General features: G+C 37.6%; 1 protein-coding gene across 1 annotated transcript in view; it reads left to right on the top strand.

Moving 5' to 3' along the window:
* Positions 1 to 19045, top strand: part of TMEM131 (transmembrane protein 131) — a 226413-nt gene that overhangs the window by 96478 nt on the left and 110890 nt on the right. Inside the window, exon 4 of the mRNA XM_003799287.3 lies at positions 1972 to 2040. Within this exon, the coding sequence (XP_003799335.1) occupies positions 1972 to 2040 (69 nt within the window). The remainder of the gene's footprint in view (positions 1 to 1971; positions 2041 to 19045) is intronic.

The raw sequence follows: 19045 nt of genomic DNA, 5'->3' as shown, positions 1-19045 counted from the left end.
GTGGCATAGCTCACAGCAACCTCCAACTCCTGGGCTCAAGCAAGTCTCCTGCCTCCGCCTCCCAAGTTGCTGGGACCATAGGCACCCACCACAACGCCTGGCTATTTTTTTTCCAGTCGCAGCCATCATTGTTGTTTGGCGGGCCCGTGCTGGATTCGAACCCACCACCTTAGGTGTATGTGGCTGGTGCCTTAGCCACTTGAGCCACAGGCACCAAGCCAGGTTGTGGTTTTCTTACGTCTTGCAGCTTGCAGAATTTTCTCCTTCACATTAACTTTGGCGAAGCTAATTATAATGTGTCTATGAGAATTTTTACTTGGTTTGAGTCGTGCTGGTGTTCTGAAACTGTCTGCTATCTGAATTTCAGAATTTCTTGGCATGTCTGGAAAATTCTCTTTGATTATTTCATGAAGTAAAGCATCTGTATCCTTCGCAGCAACCTCATCACCTTGGCATCTCTTGTCTTAAAGAACCCAAAGAGTGGCATTGTTCTGTCTATTAAGAGCAGAAAACAAGAAGGAATAGATTCCGTACCTCTTGCTACATATAGCAACTGTGCTGCAAGGAATTGTGCCTTCTTGTCTCAGTGTCTGTTTTGTGCTTTAGTAAAGTTACACTTGGTATTTTCTGTTCTGGGTTTGTCACCTTTCTGTTCAATAGAGGAGTTATGAGCAATGTAGTGAAATACTCTAAATTGGTAGGGCTGGAAAAAGTGTTTGGGCTTTAGTACTGTCATCATAATTATTCCACTACTCAGACTCTTTTAATCCTTTCAGAATTCAATTAAAGCCACATTTCCTAATACTGTGAATGACCTTGTCTATTTCTATGTATTTCCTATGACTCCTGAATGAAATTAGTGTTTTGTTTGGGCTTGTGTTCTTGCAAATTACAGTGGTGATAGGAATAAAGTAGTCTCACAAAATGGGTTTTGAGCTTACATCATTTCTCGAAAAGATCAAAATCTACTATTTTGAAACTTCAATGGTTGAATTTCTGACTTTTTCAGTGTATAAACAGATGACTTAAGGTATATGAGCCACCACCCATCTCCCCCAAAAGTCATTTGTACCTTATACCATATTAGGTCCTAATGATGTCTGATGCTTGCTGTTCAGGAATCTTTTTTATTAAGAAGTTCTTGTGGGTCGGTGCCTGTAGCTCAAGTGGCTAGGTTGTCAGCCACATACACCGGAGCTGGCGGGTTCAAATCCAGCCCAGGCCTGCCAAACAACAATGGCAACTATAACCAAGAAAAAAGAAATAGGCAGTGTGGCGGGCACCTGTAGTCCCAGCTACTTGGCAGGCTGTGGCAAGAGAATCACTTAAGCCCAAGAGTTTGAGATTGCTGTGAGCTGTGACACTACGGCCCTCAACCCAGGGCAACAGTTTGAGACTGTCTCAAAGAAAAAGAAAAAGTTCTTGTATTGAGTGGAATAGTTAGAAATCATACTCAGATATTCAGACCAAGACATTGTGGATCACTGTATTCCAAAATCTCAAATGAAATTAGTATTTCAGTTTTTGGAAATTTTATCCCAAATTCATTTTTGTTTAGTCCTTTGCCACTCTGGTATATAACATGATTGTGATTTTTGTCTCCATATATTTTCTGACAAGTGTTTGTAGTTGTATTCACTCTAATATTTACTATACATGTATCAAAAAAATCCAAATGAAACATATTAAAGTATGTAACTACTGATTATGTTAGCCAAATAAATTTCAACAGTCTGAGTATTTGTTTTCACTTATCTTTGAGTAGGAAAAATATTCCCACCTTATCTTTTAATTTCTTAAAATATACATTTATTAATTTCCTGAAATATAAAAACATGTATTTCCATAGAACATTAGACTATTTTTCTTATAGATACTTTATTATGACAAAAGTCAACTATCTTAGTATAATTTGGGGAAATAGAATTTTTAAGAATTGCTGCTTATGTCATTTTCTTTCTATTTTTACAGTATATCTTTATATCGGGGTAATTGCAGGCCCATACGATTTGAGCCACCAATGCTGGATTTCCATGAACAGTAAGTTTAAAACTGGGAAATTATATTTTCCCATTAAACTATTATTAAGCATTTGTCTTATCTTTTGTCTGTGTTATATCTGTATGCGAAAGTTATACATGTTCAAGTCATCAAGAAAACAAATGATGGTGAACACAGTTTAAAAATATCTATTGGGGGCTCGGCGCCTGTGGCTCAAGTGGCTAAGGCACCAGCCACATACACCTAAGGTGGCGGGTTTGAATCCAGCCCGGGCCTGCCAAACAACAATGACAGCTGCAACCAAAAAAAAATAGCTGGGCATTGTGGCGGGTGCCTGTGGTCCCAGCTACTTGGGAGGCTGAGGCAGGAGACTAGCTTAAGCCCAGGAGTTGGAGGTTGCTGTGAGCTGTGATGCTACTGCACTCTACCCAGGGGGACAGCTTGAGGCTCTATCTCAAAAACAAACAAACAAACAAAAAATATATATATATATATATTGGGGAGTCTAACATATAATACTTTTAAAGTTTGAAAAATACCCACATGTAGTCATTTATTCAGAGGATGTTATTTTTGGAAGCAATGGAAAACTCCATTTTTATTTTTATTATTCAAACAGTTTTTATTTATTTTTATTATTTAAACAGTTTTTGTAGATAAAGGATATACTATTTGTTTAACATATATATTTTTAAGTGGCAGGCTTTTATGTATCATCAAATAGTATTGTCATCAACCCAGAATGGCAAGTAAAAGCAAGTGCCACAGACAGACATCATTCTACCACAGAATTATTTCCCCAAACCACACTTCTGGTAGCTTGGTACCTTAGGATCTCAAGTTTTGCACATCCCAAGTACTCACAGTTTCACCCTATTTGGCTCCAGCCTAATTTAGCAGGTGGATGCAGAGAGCATCTTAAATAACTACTAGAGCAATACCACTCTGGTAAGTTAGCAGAAGAAAAGAATTTAAAAAGGGACAAGAGAAAGCTGTATATACTGATTAGGATTTCTTACAGGGAAACACTAAAGTTTGGGTTTTTGGTTTTTATGTATATGTATTTGGTATATGTTTTACTCAGATGTGATCAGACTATTTGTTCAATTTTATATCTTCTTTTTTCCTCGTTAACATAGCATAAATAATTCTCTGTTATAAGCTTGTCCTAAGTGAAATTTTCTGTGCCACATAGCATTCCTGTTAGTTTATTTAATTTTACCCTTATTTGGGGACATGCAGATTGTTTCTTTTTACTTTCCTTCTTTATGTTATTGCTAATAGTGGTTGTGCATAAAGAATATGGTTTGTATTTTTAATTTTTAGATAGGTAAGTAGGTAGATATTAAACAATTTTCTTAGGTTAGATATCCAAGATTGAAATTACTCAGTCAGAGTTTCTGAATAGTTTTTACAGTGTTGATGTATATTGTTAAATTGCTTATTCCCCTGCTGGAAGTGTGGTGGTTCTTGTTTTACTGCCATCATATCAGAGTTTAATTGCATCAGTATTTTTATGTCTATTCTGATTTAGTGATAAAAATTATGATGTTTTAATGCCATCAAAGTTGTATTTAACCATGTTTTACCATAATAAACACAGTAAGGGTGGTGCCTGTGGCTCACTGAGTAGGGTGTCGGCCCCATACACTGAGGGTGGTGAGTTCAAACCCAGCCCCAGCCAAACTGCAACAACAAAAAATAATAATAATGATAAACACATTAAATTTAAATTATTTAGTCTCAACCCTGGAATAATCAACTATATTAGTTACCCTTGTACAGAACCATGGTAGGGTAATTGGCACAAGAATTAAAAGATATCTAATAGCAAGTCTCTTCTGGAGATTACATGCTTACAGAGATGGTGGATTTGGGGGGTCGGAATACAGAGACAGGTTTACTTCTTTGGGTGTTTCTAGGTGGAATCATTATCTGGAAATAAGTAAAATTGACTTATGTGGTGTTAGTTTTTAAAGACTACAATGTTCAGGTAGGAAATAATTCACTGTTTTGTCCCATAAAACAGGTTTAGGTACTGCCATGTTTTGAATGTGTCCCCAAAATTCATGTGTTGGAAACATAATCCCTAATGTAAAAACGTTGAAAGATGAGACCTCTAAGAGATGATTGGATCACATGAATGGATTAACGTCATTGTCATGAGAGTGGGTTCTTTATAAAAAGATGAGTTTGGGGCAGCACCCGTGGTTCAGTGAGTAGGGCACCAGCCCTGTATACTGAGGGTGGCAGGTTCAAATCCAGCCCTGGCCAAACTGCAACAAAAAATAGCCAGGTGTTGTGGTGGGAGCCTATAGTCCCAGCTACTCGGGAGACTGAGGCAAGAGAATTGCCTAAGCCCAAGAGCTGGAGGTTGCTGTGAGCTATGATACCATGGCACTCTACCAAGGGCAATAAAGTGAGACTCTGTCTCTAAATAAAAAAAAAAAAAAAAAAAAGATGAGTTTGGCCCCCCTCCCTCCTCTGACTTGTACAATGCCTTCTGTGTTGTGATATACCAAGAAGGTTCTCACCAGATGTCAGTGCCTTGGTATTAGATTTCTTAGCTTCCAGAACTGTTGAGGAAATAAATTTCTGTTCTTCATAAATTACTCAGTTTTTCATCCTTTGTTACACTAGCACAAAACAGACTAAGATAGGTATACTGTTAAGATTGCAAAGAACATAAAATTGAGTTCTTAATCCAATCATAGTAATATATCACCTAGTCTCCTTTCAAACACAAAATGTTTAATAACACGTGACAGGTATTTGACCTTTATCAAGAGAGTTCATTATTTTAAAATAATAGTGACTTTTCTCTTTCTGGTAAAATTCTGATGAACTCTATTCTAAGACTAAACAATGTATATGACATTTTATCAAGAAGCATAAGGGCAGATAAAGGAGATCAGTGCACATATGAAAACTTTTAGTCTAAAATAATAAATATTCTAACTTTGAAAAACTTAACAGTTTTGCAAGAAATTCTGTCAAATGTTGTATCTAGCTGTTTTTCACTTTATTATTTTTTGAAGGAGTTGTGCAGATTTCATTGAGATTTTCAGGTATACAAAATACTTGAATTAACTGGAAATTCATGTTCCAGATTACCAGTCCCTCAATCCATTGAATAATGCCCCACCTTGAAAATAGGAGAAATTGGGATAAGGTAACCAAAGTTCTGTGTGGGTGATTTTAACGTTTTCTTGGATCATAGATCTTTTTAAGAATGTATAAAAGCCCTCTTCCTTTCTCTTCCTTCTCCACATATAGGGTTACACATACAAATGGACATTTTGCAAATAATTTCAGGTGTTTCATAGACATTCCCCTCAAAGGCCTGTGTCTTAATCCTTAAGAGCTAGTAAGGAATTCCTGCTCCAGGCCACAGATTGTTAAATCATTATCAGAAAACTTACTGGGGTTCTACTTGTTATACTGGCATTACTTGTTCACTATAGTAAGCATGGAAAATATTTATAATAGCTGACTAGAGATACATGATGCTTATCCACCCATCCCCCCACAAGAAAGAACCAAACAAACAACTAAGATTTGACTGTCTTAGAGTGTTGAAAGGAGAGTGCTGGAATGTGTTGGGGGAGTTGAGAAGCACCTGTGGTAATTGGGATCTGAAGAGGACAGCATAAGGGCAGTCTGCAGTTCTGTCTGCTCTGGTCAGATTAGATCTGTCTGGAGTAAGGAGGGACCTCCCATTATGGGGAAAAGGTAAGCAGGAACTCACCACCAGCCCCTATTGCCACTGCAGACATCTACAATCACTACTAAAGGAGAATCCTACAGTCTTTGCATACCCCGACTCCAGTTTGGAGAACTGCCAGGAATTCACACAGCTGCATTGTCCCAAATTGGAAGTACAAAATGTGCACACCCCACACCCTACTCACCCCATGAGCCAAACTGCTACAGAACAGTGCCATCATGAGACCAGAGCCACCTCGAATGGGTTATGTTCTGGGGACCAGTAGCCACTGCTTCTCTGTAATACTGAGGCTCTATCTTCATTCCACCAAACCCATAGGAATTACTGAACCCCAGCTATGAGAAGCCTGCATCTAAGATCAGCCATTTCTCTGGTCCTACACAGAAGGGAAACTAACCCTTCCATCACCACTCTTGTAGCCAGAAGAACAGTCTTAGTAGTCATAACCAAGGTGAATCCACCCTTGAGCTGACCAAACTGCTGCATGCCCTTTCTTGAGGAGAACAGGGACTCAAGTCTCCAAGCAGCTGATAAGAGCCCAGCCAGAAGGATGGCTGTGTGCCCACAGTGAGGACCTGAGAAATAGCTCTGCAGCACCCTATCCAGAGACATGCCTATGACCTGCCCAATGGCCCTTCACTAAGAAACAGTCCTGCAGGCCACTACTAGTGGGCATACAGCTGTGTGACTACATCCCAACCTGAGACACAGCCCTGTAGTCCATTCCAAATTAGCTAAGAAGTCATGTGATTGCACCCCAGGCTTGAGAAACAATCCCAAGGGCTGCTCCTATTAGATATGCCCTGAGTCTGCCTCAGTAACCACATGCCTGTGTTCCCATCCAAAGTAACAATACTGTGATCCCCACCACCACCAGGTCAGACTGTAAGTTAACCCACTGTGCACATGCATGCACCCTCTAATAAAGATAGAGTCTGGCAAGCCACCTCTGGGAACGCTGCTCCACTACCACCACAAAACTCTCAGCCTAGACCTCTGAGACACTTGGAAATATCACTAGTGTGGATTATAACTGAAGAAGCTACATAGAGACTACACTGCTGCATCCATGTAGAACCCAAGCCAGTGCACCTCCGCCAAACCTATACCCCAAGACCCATCTGTATGAATAAGTCTTTCCCTAAGAAACCTACTCCAGAAAATTTGAAGAGGTAACTTTTGAACCAGATGCATAGAAATCAGTGTAAGGACATAATCATACATGAAAAAAAAAAAAAAAAACAGGACATGTCCAATGGAAAATAATAATTCTCTAATGACAGACTCCAATCATAAGAAACTATACAAAATGCCAGAAAAGAATTCAAAATAATGACCTTAAGGAAACTCTGAAGTATAAGAAAATACAGTTAGAATTATAAATCAAGATTATAATTCCATTTACAGTGACTAGACAGTTCTGTAAAATCATGAAAACATTTCATGATTTAGTTAGCATCTGGAAGTGGAAGAAAGATATTAACTACCATCATGAAAACATGAAACTGTAAAACACACTGGTAGTCAGTACACAAAATAGAAGGAGAAAGGAGTCAAACTGTACCTAATTACAAAAATAGTAAGAGAAGAAGTAAGGAACAAAAGATACATAAAACAACCAGAAAACAACCAACAATATGGTAAGATTAAGTCCCAGTTATCAATAACAATCTTGAATATAAATGGATTAAAGTCCTCATGTGAGATATAGACCAACTGAAGGGATTAAAAAATAAAACCCATCTATATGCTATTTACAAGAAATTCACCTCACCTAGAGAGACATACATAGACTGAAGGGAAGGAAAGGATTATAGACTACTATGACCAACTATACACCAATAAATTCAAAAACTTAGAGGAAATGGATAAATTCCTAGACACAAGCTACCAAGATTGAACCAAGAATAAACAGAAAACCTAGACAGACTAATAACAACTACTGGGATTGAATTAATAATAAAAACTCTCCCAACAAAGAGAAGTCTAGGCCTAGATGACTTTACTGCTGAATTCTACTGAACCTTTAAACAATAATTCTTCTCAAATTATTTCAGATACTTGAAGCAGAGAAAATTTCTCCCTAGCCCCTTCTGTAAGGTCAGCATAACCCTGATACCAAAGCCAGACAAGAACACAAAAACAACAACAATTGGTCTACAGGCCAATATTCCTGATGAAAATGAATATAAAAATTCTCAACAAAATACTAGCAAACCAAATCTACCAACACATCAGAAAGATACTGCACCATGATCAAGTGGGATTTATCCCAGGAATGCAAGGAGGTTAAACATTTGTAAATCAATAAGCATCAGATGGATAGAATGAGGGGGGGAATATTATTATCTCAATAGATGCAGGAAAAGCATTTGAAAAAATTCAACTGTCTTTATGATTAAAAAAAAACTCTGAATCCTAGCATTCTGTAAGGTCAAGGCAGGAGACTGCTTGAGGCCAGAAGCTCAAGGCCAGCCTGAACAAGAGTGAGACTCTATGTCTATGAAAAATAGAAAAAGCCAGGCATGGTGTACACACCCGTAGTCCTGACTACTTGGGAGGCTGAGGCAGAAGGATTGCTTGAGCTCAGGAGTTTGAGGTTTCAATGAGCTACATGTGAGATCATGCCACTGCATTCTATCCTGGCAGTCCTAGCCAGACCAATTAGGCAGGAGAAAGAAATAAAGGACATCCAAACTGGGAAGAAAAAAGCCAAATTGGTCCTCTTTGCAAATGACGTGTTCTTATATAGAGAGAGAAACCTAGAGACTTTTAGGAAAACTTCTAGATCTGATAAGCGAATTCAGTAAAGTTGCAAGATACAAAATCAACAGGCAAAAATCAGTAGTGTGTATATACACAAATAATAGACTAGATTTAAGATAAATCAAGATTATAATTCCATTCACAGTGACTACAAAAAGTTACCTAGGAATAAGTTTATCCAAGGAGGTAAAAGACCTCTACTGGAAAAACCACAAAACTCTGATGAAAGAAATTAAGGAGGATACAAACAAGTGAACAGACATCCCATCCCCATGGTCTGGGAAAATTAATACTGTAAAAATGCTGCCAAAGCATTCTACAGATTTTGTGCAATCTCTATCGAAATACAAATAACATTCCTCACAGAAATAGGGGAGAAAAAATCCTAAAATGTGTATGAAAACACTAAAGACCCCAAATAGCCAAAACAATCCTGCACAAAAGGAAAAAAGTTAGAGGCATCACACTACCAGACTTCAAAATACACTGCAAAATTCTTGTAACTCAAACAGGATTGTGCTGACATATAAAAGGCACATACACCAGTCGAACAGAATAGAGAACCCAGAAACTAATATCTACAGCCCATTGATTTTTGATAAAGGTGCCAAGAACACTCCCTGGAGAAAAGACAGTTTATTCAATGAGTGGTGCTGGAAAAATTGGATATCTACAACCAGAAGAATAAAACTAGATCCCTACCTCTCACTCTATACAAAAGTCAACTCAAAAATGAATGAAAGGTTTAAATATAAGACCTAAAACTATTAAACTACAAGAAGACAGGGAGGGGACCAAGATGGCAAACTAAAAGCAGCCTGCACATGCTGCTCTTAGCAAGAGGACTGAAGATGGTGAATGGATATCCACCTTCAGATTGATCACCTAAAAGTGTTGTAAATAAAAAAAAGAGGTGGCAGGAGGGACCCAATGTGAAGAAGAGAGGTGACCAACTGTACAGATTAGAGGTACAAAAGGAAGGTGAGCACACATATGGAAAGAGACAGAGGAAGGAATTCAGGAACACCACACTCCCCCCATGATCCTTGCTACCCAAGCTGGGGGAGGGACTCTCCACTGCAGGACATAGGGAGACTGTGCAGCAGCATTGCTCCAATGAGAGGGCACAGTGGTAACCCACTGGCTTATGAGCCCTGGGTGCTGTGACTGGAGGCATTTTAAAATCCTAGACTCAGAGCACTGCCTCTGTCCAAGGGGCAGATACATTGCTGCTGCCTCCCCATTGTCCTGGTATAGCAAGGACAAAGTAGAAAAGCCATGAGTCCTATAGACAGGAGCTGTGCATTCCCACTTCCACCAGGAGACCTGGATGGACTGCAAATTGTGCTGCCTATTGATGTGTGTGGGGCCCAACTGACAAACATTGCCTGGGAATCTGAATGGGGCAGCTCTCAAACTGGAGTGAGCTGACAGTTGCTGCTGCTTTCCGGCATGGGTAGGGTATGCCTTAGCTATAAGGGCTGACAAAATACACTGCCCACAATCTAGTCCAGGCACCTATCAAGCCAGAATGAGCTGACAATTGCCACCACTTGTGGAAAGATGGTCAGTGGATACCCAGCCAACAAATGCTACCATACATAGGTCTGAACAGGGTGGTCCTCAAGGCAGTACAAGTTGTCAGTCAACACTGCATATGGGTGTGGGCAGAGCTGTGCTCAAACCTGTAATGCCGCCAGCAATCTGAGGAAGACAGCTCCCAAGGAAGCACATGCAAACAATTGCCACTTGCAGGCATGGTCAGGACTGCTGTCAACTTGGTGCAGGCTGACAAATGCCAGTCCTCGCAGATCTGAGGAGTGCAGCTCACAAGCCAGATCATGTTGACAATCACCACTGATACAGAAGTAGGGGATTCACTTGTTCTGCAACATTGAGACCATCAGTAACAACCACAAAGTAACAAGCAGGAGACACAGGAGAGCAGCCTGGTTTAATACTCACAGTATGAAGTTTTGAGACAGACAGTGTTATGGTCTATTATTTCACTTTTCAAGAAGCATAATCAATGGCATCTTTTCTGATTCACACATGCAAGTTTCACCTTGCTTGGCTTACCAGTGTTGTCTGGGAGGGTTTCATCTGTTTCCACTTGCGCAGGTTTTTAATTTCTTGATTTTTGTGTATTTCAAAAGTTTGTAATAATTCACATACAACTGTCCATCTTGTGCTAGATCAGTCTTCCAAAGTAGGACCCAATGGGACCATGAAGGGACCTCTCCTTTGCACCAAACAGGAGAAGTCCCAGCACAGGAGAATAGGTGCACTGCAAGCTTATCTCTCTTTAGCTAAGAGAAGAGATTCCTGATGAGAAGGAATAAGAATAAGAACTTTGGCAATATGAAAAACAAATTGTAGCTTGGCGCCTGTAGCTCAAGCAGCTAAGGCACTAGCCACATACACCAGAGCTGGTGGGTTCAAATCCAGCCCAGGCCTGACAAACAACAACAACTACAACCAAAAAATAGCCGGATGTTGTGGTGGGCGCCTGTAGTCCCAGCTACTTGGGAGACTGAGGCAAGAGAATTGCTTAAGCCCAGGAGTTGGAGGTTGCTGTGAGCTATAACACAACGGCACTCTACCCAGGGTGACAGCTTGAGGTTCTGTCTCAAAAAAAAAAAAAGGAAAAGAAAAACAAATTGTTTTACAATTACCCCAAAGAATACAATAGGTCTCCAGCAATGAAACACAATCTAAAGGAAATTGTCAAAATATCAGATATAGACTTCAGAATATGGGTGACAAATAAGTGAATGGGGTTGAAGAGAAGGTTGAAAACCAACACAAAGAAAAGTGTTTTGGGGAATAAATTTTAAAAATTACAAACTCATTAAGAGAGGTAGACAGCAGAAGAAGAGATGTAACAGAATTTCAAGAAATAATAGAGTGTTTTAGGGGATTTGAAAATACAGCAGAAAGTTTCAGCAACAGGTTAAACCAAACAGAAGAAATAATTTTAGAGCTTGAAGATAAGGCTTTAGAAGTAACCCAAAGATGCAGAGAAAAGAAAAATGAATAATTAGAGAACTATAGACTGTTCAAAGCAGGTCAGTGTAAGAATTATAGGTATTCTTGAGGAGAAAAATAAAAAGCATAGAAAACCTATCCGAGGGAATTATTGAGAAAACGTTAATGGTATCACCAAAGATCCAATTAGGCAGATACAAAATGGCCATCATGCACAAAGAAAATTCATAGAAAATAGGACATTTCTAAGACACATGGTCATCAAACTGGTCAAATTTGAATGGAAGACAAAATTCTATAAGATACAAGGTGAAAGCAACAACTATCCTACAAAGGAAAACCCATTAGCTACCAGCAGACTTCTTACCAGACCTTACAAGACATAAGGGGTTGGGGCCCTAGTTTTTTAGTCATGTTAAACAGAACAACCACAAACTAAGAATATTGTTTTCTATAACACTAAGTTTTGTAAATGATGTAAATTTTCCAGACAAGCAAACACTAAGGGAATTTGTCACCACTAACACAGCCCTACAGGAAATACTCAAAACTGCACTATATGGAATAGCTCAGTAGATAAGGTCTAGTGTAAAAACACGTGAAAGTTAAAGTTCACAGCTCTAATAAAACAATAACACGAGAGGAAAAACAAAACAGAAGTATCATCCAACATGATGAACAGAACAGTATCGCACCAGTTTTTTTAATTATTAAATCATAAATGCATAGATCATGTATACATTAATGCATGTATGGGGTACAATTTGCTGATTTCATATAGAATTAGGAGCGTTTACATCACACTGGTTTATATAAACCTCATCTCGTTTACTTACCAGTGTTAACACTAAATGTAAACAGTCTAATGCTTCTTCAAAAGATACAGCCTCAGTGACTAGATGAAAAACATCCCATATATAAGCTATCTCCAGGAAACTCGTCTAACTCAGAAGGACTCAACACAGATTCAAGGTAAACAGATGGAAAAAATGCTGTGTACAAATTGCTAAGGACTTCACTCCACTGATAGAGCTGGACAGCTCATCAAGCAGAAAATCAAGAAACTGGGCTGAAATGGGTCTGTAGAATAAATCAACATAGTGGATATTTACAGAATAGTCTACTTAAAAAGTACTGAATATATATTCTCATCAGCAATGGACATTTTCCAAGATTGATCATATCTTAAGACTAGGAAACAAGTCTCAGCAAATGTAGAAAAATTGAAATTGTGCTATGTATCTTTTAGGACTATAGCGGAATAAAACTAGAAATCAATTCCAAGAGAAACACTAAAATCTGCACAAAGTCATAGAAATGAAACAACCTGCTAGTAAATAATCCTTGTCTCATTTATGAAATTAAAATGGAAATCAAAAGATTCCTGAAACTGAATAACAAAGGAGGCACAAGTTTTCAAAATCCGTGGGATACCATAAAATAGTCCCAATTGGAAAGTTTATAACCTTAAATGCCTACATCAGAAAGATCACAAATTAATAGCCTAATGTCATATCTCAAGGAACTAGAAAAAGAAGAACAAATCAAATCCAAAGCCAGCAGAAGAAAATAAATAAAAAGCTCAGAGCAGATCTAAATGAAATAGAGACAAATAAATGATAGAAAGGATCTATGAAGCAAAAAGTTGGTTCTTTGTAAAGATAAAATTAATAGTCCACTAGCCTGATTAACCAAAAATAGAAAGCACTGAAATAACATCAATCAGAAATGAAAAAAGAGACATTATAACTAATATGACAGAAATATAAAATACCATCTGCAATACTATAAAAACACATATATACACAAACTAGAAAATAGGGAGCAAATGGATAAATTCCTGGAAACATACAACCTCACAAGCCTGAATAAGGAAGAAATAGAAATCCTGACCAGACAAATAACAAGTAGCAAGAGTGAAACAGTAATTAAAAAAAAAAAAATCTACCAGGCAATGCCTGTGGCTCAGTGGGTAGGGCACCGACCCCATATACTGAGGGTGGCAGGTTCGAACCCGGCCCTGGCCAGCTAAAACAGCAGTGGCAACTGCAACAAAAATAGCCAGGCATTGTGGCGGGCACCTATAGTCCCAGCTACTCAGGCTGAAGCAAGAGAATCAGTTAAGCCCAAGCATTGGAGGTTGTTGTGAGCTGTGATGCCTCAGCACTCTACCGAGGGCAACAAAGTGAGACTCTGTCTCAAAAAAATAAAAAAATAAAAAAAACTAACAAAAAAGTCCTGAACCAACATATTCACAGCTGAATTCTACACGAGCTATAGAACTGGTACCTATCCTACATAAATTATTCCAAAACATAGAAGGAGAGAATCTTCCCTAACTCATTCTGGGAAGCCAGTATCACCTTTACACCAAAGCCAGGGAAGAACACAGCCAAAAAAGAAAACTATAGACCAAAATCCCTTATGAACATAACTGGAAAATCCAAAACAAAACACTAATAATCCAAATTCAATAGCCCATTAAAAAGACAATTCACCCTGATCAAAGAGGGTTTCATCCCAGGGATGCAAGGATGGTTAATATACACAAATCAATAAATATGATTCACTACATAAATAGAACCAAAAACAAAGACCATACGATCATCCCAGTATAGAAAACGCATATAATAAAATCCCAGACCCTTTCAAGATGAAAACTTTCAACAAACTAGACATGGAAAGAATGTATATCAAAATTATTAAAGCTTTATATAACAAACCCACAGCCAATATTATACTGAATGGGGAAAAGTCAAATGTATTCCCGTAACAACTGAAACAAAATAAGGGTGCCCACTGTCACCACTTGTTTTCAGTTTCATACTAGAAGTCCTATCCAAAGCAATCAGGCAAGAGAAAGAAATAAAGGGTATCTATGTTGGGAAAGAGGTGATCAAATTATCCCTGTTCACTAATGATATGATCTTGAATCTAGAAAACCCAAAAGACATAGAATTGATCATTTCAGCAACATCTCAGGTTATAAAATCAGTGTATACAAGTTAGTACCATTTCTGTATACTAGTAGTAGTCAATCTGAGAGCTAATCAGGGATTTAGTACCATTTACAGTAACAGCAAAGAAAATATTTAGGAGTATACTTAAACAAGGAGGTGAAAGATCTCTACAAAGAGAAGTTCAAAACAGGAATGAAAGAACTCATAGATAACACACAAGTGGAAAACCATCGCATAGTCATGGTTTGGTAGAATCAACATTATTAAAATGTCCATACTACCCAAAGTGATTTATAGATTCAGTGCAGTCCCCATCAAAATGCCAATGTTATATTTCAGTTATCTAAAAAAATAATTTTGAGATTTATGTAGAACCAAGAAAGTGCCCAAATAGCCAAAGCAATCTTAGGCAAAAAGAATAAATCCAGAGATATTATATTACCTGACTTCAGACTTGTAATATAGTATACCAAACTATATTATAATGCTGTGGAAACCAAAACAGCATGGTACTAGTACAGAAATTGGAACCTAGACCAATGGAACAGTACAGAGAACCCAGATATAAAACTATCTACCTATAACCAACTGATCCTCAATGGAGCAGACAATATACACTAGGGAAAGGAAACCCTATTCAATAAATGGTGCTGGGAAAACTGGATAGCCACATGCAGAATAAAGGAACAGTGCCCCATCTCTCACCGTATACCAGAATTTATTCTGGATGGATAAAAGATTTAAAAGTGAGGCATGAAATCATAAAAATTCCAGAAGAAAACATAGAAAACACTTGTCTGGATATCAGCCTACACAAAGAATTTGACTACAACCCCAAAAGCAAATACAGCAACAACAAAAATAAATGGCACTTAATTAAATTAAACAAACTTCTGCACAGTGAAGGAAATAATCAAAAGTGTGAGTAGAGAACCTACAGAATAGGAGAAAATATTAACAAACTATACAGAGGCTAATATCCAGAATCTACAAAGAACTCAAACAAATCAGCAAGAAAAAATAATCCCATTGAACCCCATGCAGAAGATATGAACAGAAGTTTTCCAAAGAAGGCTGACAAGTGGCCAAGAAACATGGAAAAAATACTCAGCATCACTGATCATGAAGGAAATACAGATTGAAACCACAATGAGATACCACCTTATTCCTGTGAGAATGGTCATTACTAAATAGTCAAAAAACAGTTGATGCTGGTATGGATGTAGAGAGAAAAAGGAATGCCTATACACTGTTGATGGGGCTGCAAATTAGTACAGCCTCTGTCAAAGACATATAGAGATTCCTGTAAGAGATAAGTTATAGACCTGTTGGCAGGTAGAGATTGTGGATGGCTGGGTTAGTTGACCCAAAGGACCTTTGAGCCAATTTAGGCTACTCTCCTTGGCTTCAGATTCTCCTCTGCCATACTGGTCCAATGCAGGGGGTTTAGCAGCTGCTGCAGGTTGAGAAGTGGGCCCTCGAGAAGGTGTCCCAGGCCCACACACTGTAAATCCTAAGGCTGAAGCAGGCCAAAGAAGCAGTTTAGGCTTAAATTGAACAGTTCTACCTGCAAAAGGAGAAAGAATTCAAGGCCAAGGAAGCTGCACCACTGGGATCTCATGGCAGTTGCATCACAGAAGTGGAGAAGGAGATCCAGGAGAAAATAACCATCCTCCATTCCTACTTGCATTAGAATGGAAATGTTACTCCTGAATAACTTCTTGGCCTTTGTCTGTGTCATCTGGCCAGAAATGCATGAAAACTACTACATAAATGGATAAGGAGAGAAGAAAGAAGCAGCACCTGTTCCATGGATTGGTCTTTTAGATGCCCTGTGCAATATGAAGCTTTACCAAACTTGTTATATTCTTACAAAAGGCATTAAATTATTTCTATATATTGTATAGTCAATCCCTTCACTTTATGGAGAGTAGAAAAATTAGCTTCTTTGTACAGACTTTATACCATCTAAATATTTCTCAGAAATTTAATAGGTAGATGTTTTCCTATGCCCTTTAGTTCCAGCACTATATAGATCAATGTTGACTTTTTCTTTCTTAAATCTAATTTTAAAAAAAATCTTTAAAGAAAGAGGTTAAATAATTTTTTTTTCCTTAACACTTTCTTGAATGTCAGGGACTTTCTGAAAGAAAGTATTAAATAGTTATTTATAACTTTGTGAAGCATCATCTAACCTGAAAGTAGTCCATTTCTCCTAATGGTAAGAGCAGTAGATACTAGTGTAATTTTTTGGAATGGTAACAACAGTGGATTCTAGTATAATTGGTTGGGCTACTTGTAGTTTCTCTTATTCAAAATTATTAGATGATAGGATTTAAGACCTTGTTACATGTTATTACCTGTTGTACTGATAGTCATTTAAAAGTAAAGATTCTTTGTCATGCATAAAAAAAGCAAGAAAGAAACGTAGACTTATCATTCAATCCAGCAATCCTACTATTAGGTATCTACCCAATGGAAAAGAAGCCATTTATCAAAAAGACATCTGCACTCAAATGTTATAACAGCACACTTTACAGTTACAAAGATGCTGAATCAATTAAGTGCCCATCAGTTCATGAGTGGGTAAAGAAAATGTGTTTATATATACCATGGAGATATCATGACATACTATTCAGTCCTAAAAATGAATGAAATAATGTCTTTTGCAGCAATTTGGATGGAACTGAAGACCATTATCTTAAGTGAAGTAGCTCAAGAATGGAAAAACAGGCATTGTAGCTCACGCCTGTAATTCTAGCACTCTGGGAGGCCAGGGTGGGTAGATGATTGAGCTGAGCAGTTCAAACCACCCTGAGCAAGAGCGAAACCCCATCTCTATTAAAAATAGAAAAACTAGGCAGGCATTGTGGTTCCTTGGGAGGCTGAGGCAAGAAAGATCTCTTGAGTCCAGCAGTTTGAGGTTGCTGTGAGCCGCATGCCACAGCACTCTAACTTGGGGCAACAAAGTGAGACTCCGTCTCAAAAAAAGAATGGAAAAACAAATACCACATGTACTCTCAAATATTTGGGAGCTAAACAGTAGGAACACATAGGAACAAAGAAATACAAAGAGCATTGACAAGAAGAGAGGAGGGTGTAAAAGCTTACCTATCATGTTCATTGAACATAATTCTGGTGATGGGCACACTAAATGCCTACCTTAAGCATTATACAAAGCATACATGTAAAAAAAACATTTGTACCCCCTTAAATGTTTTGAAATTTTAAAAAATACTACTAGATGAAAACTGAGACATTAACACTTCAGGACATTGGTCTGGAAAAATATTTTGTAAATAAGATGAGAAAAGTAAAAAAAAATTAAATGGGGGTTATAGCAAACTAAAAAACTTCTGCGCAGCAAAGGAAACAGTCAACATAGTGAAAAGGCAGCCTACAGAATGGGAGAAATATTTGTAAACTATACATTTGATAATGTATTAATATGCAAAATATGTAGTATTTTAATTAACAAATATTGTATATATTTAGGAGGCACATAGTGATGTTTTGGTATACCATATATAATGTATAAAAACAATAACAGCAAACAATAAGAATAACCTGCTTTGAAGACAGGGAAAAGTCCTGAATTGATGTTTCCCAAAAGAAGACATATAAATAGCCAACAAGTATATAAAACAGTGTTCAGTATCACTAATCAGAATGGGAAATGCAAATCAAAACCACAGTAAGGTATCATCTCACCCCATTTAGGATGGTTATTACCAAAAGGCCAAAAAGTAACAAATACTGATGAGGATACAGAGAAAAAGGAACTCTTACAATGTATAAGTGTTGATAAGAATTTATGGAATTTCCTGAAAAAACTACAAATAGAGCTACTAACATATGACCCAGTAATCCCACTGTTGGACATTTACCCAAAGGAAAGGAAATTAGTATATTGAAGAGAAGAGATATCTACACCCTAATGTTGATTGCATCACTATCCCAACAGCCAAGATAAGGTGTCCAGCAACAGATGAAAGAGTAAAAAAATGCAATCTTTATACACAGTGAACTACTATTCAGCCACAAAAAAAGAATGAAATTCTGTCATTCATGGCTACATGAATGGAACTGGAAGACATTATGTTAGGTGAAATAAGCTTGGAACAGAAAGTTAAACACAGCATGTTCTTACTCATATGTGGAAGCTAAAAAAGTTGATCTCATAGAAATGAAAAGTAGAATAGAGGATGCTAAAGGTTGAGAAAGGGGGGATTTGTTAAAGGATAGAAAATTACAGCTAAATAGAAGGAATAAGCTCTAGTGTTCTAGACCATCATTAGATGACTGTAGTTAACAACATAGTTTTCGAAATAGCTAGGAGGAGGATATTGAATGTTCTGAACACAAAAAGTGACAAAAGTTTGAGACAATGATGTGCTAATTACCCTGATCTGATCTGTATACATTTATCATGGTATATCAAAACATCACCATGTGCCTCCTAAATATATACAATTAATATTTGTTAATTAAAAAATTTTTTTGAAAGAAGAAAGTTAAAAATTGCCAATAATCTAGTTAACTAGAAACAATAAATTTGAGCTTTTCTTTTTCTTTCCTTTTCTTTTCTTTTTTTTTTTTTTTT

This window comes from Otolemur garnettii, unplaced genomic scaffold (assembly GCF_000181295.1).
Source record: "Otolemur garnettii isolate 467f Iridium unplaced genomic scaffold, OtoGar3 scaffold00148, whole genome shotgun sequence".
In the NCBI taxonomy this organism is placed as follows: Eukaryota; Metazoa; Chordata; class Mammalia; order Primates; family Galagidae; genus Otolemur; species Otolemur garnettii.
The sequence above is the reverse complement of the archived record's forward strand: the minus strand, read 5'-3'. Positions and strand labels throughout refer to the sequence as shown.